Here is a 6,444-nt window from a genome sequence, read left to right as displayed (position 1 = left end):
GTGGTGGCTCCATCCCACCGGATCCGCGATGCCACCCGTCGGTGGAGCCATGGAGGGAGGGGAGGAGAGCGGATCTGCACCGCCACCCGCTGCTGCTGCTGCTCTGCATCGTCGGGAGGGGCCGAGCCGCCCTGCGCCATAGACGGGAGAGGTTGGGCTGCCTCGCGCGCGGCCGTGAAGGCCCCCCGGAGGGAGGGGAGCAGCGCGGCGACGCCGGAGCGAGGGCACGGGCGGGCAGATTTGAGGAGGAGGCAGGGGAGGAGGGAGGGGAGGGCTGCCCGCAGGAAGAAGAAGGGGGAGGGGAGGGGCGCCGTCGGGGGAAGAAGAAGGGGGAGGGGAGGGGCGCCCGCGAGAAGAAGAAGGGGGAGGGAAGGGGCACCGTCGGGGGAAGAAGAAGGTGGAGGGGAGGGGCGCCGGAGAGGGAGGGGAGGGTCGCGCCGGGCCGAAAAGGGAGGAGGGGAGGGGCGACGGCGGGGGAAGAAGAAGGGGGAGGGGAGGGGGAGGGGCGTCCGCTGGGGCTGATTAAAAAAGATTTTTTTTCCTTTGCCGAGTGTCCTAGATCTGGGCACTCGGCAAAGTTTTCTTCTTCTTCTCCTTCTTTCCTAGAAAAAAGATTTTTTTCCGTTGCCGAGTGTCCTAGATCTGGGCACTCGGCAAAGTTTTTTTTTATTTTTTTTCTTCTCCTTCTTTTTCAGAAAAAGATTTTTTGCTTTGCCGAGCGTCCTAGATCTGGGCACTCGGCAAAGTTTTTTTTTCATTTATTTTCTTCTCCTTCTTTCCCAGATTTTTTTTATTTCTTTGCCGAGTGTAAAAAAACACTCGGCAAACCCCCTCTTTGCTGAGTGTTTTTTTTACACTCGGCAAACCTCCTCTTTACCGAGTGTTTTTTTTCCGACTGTTTTTAGCGCAGCACTTGGCAAAGAACTTGTTTGCCGAGTGCCCGAGAGAATACACTTGGCAAACATAAAAACACTCGGCAAATTTGACGTTTCCGGTAGTGTATGTGTGTAGTATATATACCATGTCTACTTACATATATGATAAGTTGATTTTAGGAACAACTAGTTAGGAATATAATAGTACTTTATTTGTTGCACGAAGGTCATGAAACAAACATATATTATTTTGAGTAAAAACTACGATAATGTTTCTATGCGGTCTTACATATAACTGGATTTATTCCGAAATACTACTGGTATAGTTGGTGTTTGAGTTGGTCACATCAATCTTATCCTACTTGCAAGCCACCAGCAGGGATGAGAGCCACAAAGGCTACAGCATGCTGACCCCACTAGATCCATAACACTATCCACACAAGATTTCCCTCCACCAGATGGAGAGGCACATCAATTCTGTGGTTGGGTCATGATTCATGATGCTCTTTGGGCAACAAATATTTCGACTGTGTTTGTTACCATCATCACGAATTCATTAGCTTGTCACGTCAGGCATCAGCAGATATTTCGTGGCCCCTAATTTTTTTTTCAGCATGCACGTTTAGGTGTTTTTGTGATTGGCAAAGGGAAAGCCGGCCCCAAGGTTCATATCAAGATCAGATGAGTTCCATGACTACAGCCTGCACTGTCATACAAGGCACTAATTGTAATAGGTTGCCTTTTCCAAGTGGTTCTTGGTGCTGATGTACGAGGGCTTATTTGGTTCATAGCCTGGAGCAAACTTTCAGCCTGTTCGTTTATTGGTTTCAGCCAGGTCTTATCAGCCAGCCAACAGTATTTCTCTCTCACAACAAACCAGCACCAGTCGGGCTTATCAGTCCAGAAATCAACCAGCGAACAGGCCGTTTGCCTGGCCTCTCACCTTCCTAGATGCTGCCTGCAGTGCCAGTGCGTTTGGATGGAAACCTGGATATGTGCCTGAACCAGGCAAGCGTGGCCTCCGCCAGGCTGATTAAAACGAGCGCCTGGCTGCTGGAACATGGTTGCCTGGTGGGGTGATCAGTGCTAGATGGAATACGTGTAGGTTTTAGTGTTTTGGTCTTTTTTTCCCTTGCTGTTACACGGTTAAATTAAAGGAAGGCATAAAACGAAGCTGAATCAATCTTGCCAAATACTCTCCTTGTTCAATAGATGAGGTCAGCAGGTTAATTATAATGGTGTGGCCCAAACGTCTTTTCATTTTCTTATATCCATTTCTTAGTTAAATATGTGTATGCACGGTTAGTAAATAAACTACTGAAATTATTTATATTTTTATGTATATCATTAATATAAAATGTGTTGATTTATATTATAGTGATTTATATTACTCAAATAGTATTAGAGTTACAATAGATACAAATATATTACAAACCAAACAGACTATCACCTAACTTGCCTCGCCAGGCAATTTCCAGGCAACTCTCAGGCAATACTTTTTACCAAACAAGTCATTCAAGTCTCCATCCAAATCCAAACTAGCCCAAGGTGCTATTGTGAAAGCAAAGGTTAACCAAAGTGCCATACCGGACATATTCTTATTGTATCCAAAATAAAGTTTAATTTTTTGGAATGATTATTGCCATCGAAAAAAATCAAGGATGACAAATTTACAAATAGTAATAGAGAATGCAACTGAAATTGTGCCTTTAATTCATTAAATACTGAAAGTCGTACAAATAGACGATCTGGGATGGTATGACTACTTCTACTATAACTTTGTAAACAATAACCAATATTGGTTCATAACTTTTGGAAACAAATGGTACAGCACCAATATGCATGTATCATTATATGTTATTAGAACTAATAAACATGTCACATTATTCTATTAGACAACATACTTGTATAAAACTTACCAGTGTGGCTTTTCTTTATGTCCTCACCCTGCATGGTGCTAATGCTGTTTCCATTCCTCACTCTTTTCTTTATGTCCTCACCCTGCATGGTGCTAATGCTGTTTCCATTCCTCACTCCTAATTAAAGTATAAAATGAACACGAACTGTCTTTGTCCTGTGACTCCTAATTAAGACCATTGAGAGTTCTCCTCCCTTCTTTCTATCTACAACATTGTCCTGTGACTTCTAATTAAGAACAATGAGAGTTCTCTTCCCTTCTTTCTATCTACAACAAAAGAACTGTTGTTTCATATATGTTGTCATGTGTAAAAACTGTCCTGTGTAAAAACGTTGCCAACCATTGGACCTTAAGAATGTTGCCAACCATGGACCTTAAGAAGATACTGAACCAGTCACTTATTATTAAGGGTCCAGGATGTTTTATCTCCCTTTTCCTTCCCATTACATGATTGTGGATATGTTGTTTCCACCCGGCACGACTGTTGCGAATGGACTTTCTGGGAGGAGTTCGATCTGATTGCTGGAATTAGGAATGTGTTATCCACAGAAATGTTACACAGATGACATACCAAGACTAACGCTAGCGTGCAATGCAATGTTTAATTGTGTTTTCTAGTAAGTAATAACGTGGTACCTCTCCTTGTCATCGTAGTTGTTGCTTGACTGTGTTTGGGGAGCTTGGCTCGTGGAGACCATTTCCAAGGAATCTGGCGTCATGAGGGGATGGTCCATTAGCTGGTCGACATCGTCTTTGGAATCTGATTAGCAAGCAAAAAAAAACAAAATTGGAAAAAGAAAAGCAGACTTAACCTTATGGTTAAAGATGGAACTGTAAGGTGCAAAATGGTGGCATTGCGGACCTGATGCCGGGAGGCAATTGAGGGGATTCACACCATCGTCCCCAATGCTGCAATCGAAGTAGGCATATTGCTGCGGCAACGAGTCGAGCCTGACTGCACCCGCGAAGCGCTTCCTCTCGAGCTCGATCATCCTCTCCCGCTTCTCTGCCAGTTGCTTTCTCACCATCCAGCTTGAAGGCTCGTATTCATCTAGAGCGAACAGATAAGTAGTCGATGATGTCAGTGGTTGCGGATAGTCGTAAAATATAGAGGTGATAAGGTTATTTGGCCATTACCGGGATAAAAGTCCGGTTGATCATCAATCTCGACAAAGCGGGTAGGGTAGTACTGCATCGGCTTCATCTTGCCCACGCACGTCCTGGGATAGCTGGAACTTTTATTAGGTTGCACACACAAAAGCATGCTATCGAAAAATAAAAGCAAACTAGAAACCAATTCGAGCATGCAAATTATATTGATTACCGTTCGATGCACTTGGATTTCTCTCTGTAGGGTTTAACAAGGACCCTTGATCCACAGATGAAATGTGGGTTGCGCCTCATGAGAATGGTGCTCACCGTCTCCGGGTTCTGGAAGCTCACGAAACCAAACATACGCCTCTCCTGGCATGGGATCCTCACGTCACGCACCGGACCATACTGCCTGCAGAGTGCAGAATGCCGCAGGTCAACACATTATTGCCATGGTTTCGAGTAATGTGTGACAAACTTCAAAATTTAACTTCGCATATGTGCATCTTTAACATCAAAGTTGAAACCAAATCAAAGTATATATATATATATACCCAAAGTAAGTGGCGACGTCTTCCTCGATGAAGGTGCTCTCGGCGGGGAAGGTGAGGTATATCTGGTGCGAGCTGGCTGGGACGGAGCCCATGTCACCTCCTCTTTCGCCCCTGAACTCCGTGTACCTGGCGGCGTCCTCCGCCAGAACCACCGAGTGCTGCCCGTGCGGCCTGCGCGTGTGCATTATATTTATTTACTTGTCCATCCAATGATTATTACAGTACATTGCTCTAATAAATAAACTGAATGTTGATTCGTTGCATATTTGTACCTTTCGATGATACTGATCTTGCTGAGTCGGGAAAGCAGCCTGGTGAGGCTGAAGCCGGCCTGTCCATGGCGCTGGCTCTCGGTGAGGTAGCCCTCGGCCTGGAGGCCCTTGCCGTACCTCTCGCCGTAGAGCGTGGGCAGCGACGCGATGGACAGCGGCTGGCCGTGCCGCGAGTTTAGCAGCTCGAGGATCTCCAGCTCCAGCTTCTCCAGCGCGCCGGCTGTGGTGCCGCCACCGCCGCTGCTGTGGTGGCCGTCGTCGGCTAACCCATCAGTGGCGGAGTAGACCTGGTGCGAGTAGTGGTGCGAGTAGTGGCAGTTCTGGCCGTTCTTGCACATGCCCTTGATGAAGTAGTGGCAGGGTCGCCGCGTCGACAGGCTGTTCGCGCGACTGGCCGCGGCCCTTGGCGGCAGTCCCCCGCCGGCGCCGGCGCCGCCATTGTGGAACGCGTCCTCGGCAGCGGCGTAGTAGTACCCTCCGGCTTCGGCGGCGTAGTTGTGCTGGTGGTCGTCGACGAGGCCGTTGTGGTTCTGCTGCTGCGGCGGCATCAACGCGTAGTGGCCCTCGGCAGCCGCGGCCGCGGCGTCCACGAGCGAGAATTCCTCCGCCTGCTGCGCCTTGGGCACCGGCACCGCGTGCTCCGGCCAGTAGTGGAAGCCGAAGGCGGCGGCTGTGGCCGCCGGGGAGAAGTGGTGGCGCGTGCCGGCGGCAGCCGCGGCGGCCGGGTGGTACCCGGCGGCGGCGGCGCCCATCTGGTGGTGGTGGTGGTGCGCGGAGCAGCGCGCGTAGATGGAGGCGAGCGTGGCCTTGGCGTCGCTGATCTTGGCGTGCACCGCGGCGTCGTTGCCGTAGGCGAGCTGCACCATCTCGTCGTCGTCGGGCTCCCGGAGGAGGATGCAGCCGAGGATCTTGCCGGCGTTCTGCGGCTCCATCTGCTTCACCCTCAGGAACGCCAGCTTGTGCAGCTCCGAAATGTCCATCGCCAATAATCTTAGTAGCTTCGCATCGATGGATGGATGATTGGATCGATCGAGCACTCTCAACAAGATTATATATAATCTGTTCTCTTCTCCTCCGAGGAAGGAAACAGGAGGAAAACGAGGGAGGCCACAGCTCCTTATAAACGTGAACTGGGACTGGGAGAGGAGAGGAGCGGAGCGGCGACCGAGGAGGCCGGAGACGAGCGGTTCGCAGGGGACGGACGGATGCTTTGCTGAGTCCTCGCTCCCGCTCCCTGCCGATCGAGGAGTGTGTGTGTAACTAACAAGAGATCAGATCACTACTAGCGGCGGCGGCAGCGACGCGGAGCGCGTCGTTTGGATCTTCGATGACTGCTGGCCACTTCCACGACTCCTTCCGCACCACGCATGCACCGAGAGATTAGCGGAGGCGGTTGCTCTCCTTAATTTCCTTCTCTTCTTCTTTCTATAATTGTTATGTTAATTAATCCAGCCATGTATGCATCCAGGGGAGAGGGGAGGGGCGGTTGTTCAAAGGAAATGGAAATATCCCGGATTATGTGTATGCCGTGATGCATGCGCGATAGAGCCTATGCTTTTGCCCAATCCCAACCAGGAGGTGGCGGCACGTGATCTTTGAGTTTTTTTTTTTTTACTTGCCGCATGCGCACGATGATTCAACTTCTTTTCGGCGAGGGCCACGCGCCACGCACTACTGCTACAGGAAAAAGTTTGTAGCAATTTTGTTAAGAGCGGCTGGTGATGGAGCAGCCC

The 6,444-nt window shown here is 49.5% G+C and overlaps 1 protein-coding gene across 2 annotated transcripts; it reads right to left on the bottom strand.

Moving 5' to 3' along the window:
* Positions 1-2,565: 2,565 nt before the first annotated feature.
* Positions 2,566-5,928, bottom strand: LOC136539495 (zinc finger CCCH domain-containing protein 54-like). 2 transcript variants are annotated; one of them, XM_066531463.1, is made up of 7 exons: positions 4,712-5,928; positions 4,440-4,610; positions 4,118-4,297; positions 3,931-4,022; positions 3,656-3,844; positions 3,430-3,553; positions 2,566-3,315 (listed from the first exon to the last, which is right to left on the bottom strand). In XM_066531463.1, exons 1-7 carry the CDS (start codon positions 5,689-5,691, stop codon positions 3,237-3,239), a joined length of 1,815 nt encoding a protein of 604 aa, XP_066387560.1. In that variant the 5' UTR covers positions 5,692-5,928; the 3' UTR covers positions 2,566-3,236. The 2 variants fall into 2 exon arrangements, with proteins under 2 accessions (XP_066387560.1, XP_066387559.1); XM_066531462.1 differs by having other exon boundaries at positions 3,931-4,013; positions 4,712-5,791.
* Positions 5,929-6,444: the final 516 nt, after the last annotated feature.

The sequence above is a fragment of the Miscanthus floridulus genome, chromosome 2 (assembly GCF_019320115.1).
Source record: "Miscanthus floridulus cultivar M001 chromosome 2, ASM1932011v1, whole genome shotgun sequence".
Lineage (NCBI taxonomy): Eukaryota > Viridiplantae > Streptophyta > Magnoliopsida > Poales > Poaceae > Miscanthus > Miscanthus floridulus.
This window is presented reverse-complemented; position numbering and strand designations above follow the sequence as displayed.

What these genes read in the sequence shown, in the direction of transcription:
- LOC136539495 (XM_066531463.1), bottom strand. Translation starts at nt 5,691, where the DNA reads ATGGACATTTCGGAGCTGCACAAGCTGGCGTTCCTGAGGGTGAAGCAG. An exon ending in GACGTCGCCACTTACTTTGG is followed by an intron (nt 4,298 to 4,439) that starts GTATATATATAT and finishes TGCACTCTGCAG; the next exon opens with GCAGTATGGTCCGGTGCGTG. An exon ending in TCAACCGGACTTTTATCCCG is followed by an intron (nt 3,845 to 3,930) that starts GTAATGGCCAAA and finishes TGTTCGCTCTAG; the next exon opens with ATGAATACGAGCCTTCAAGC.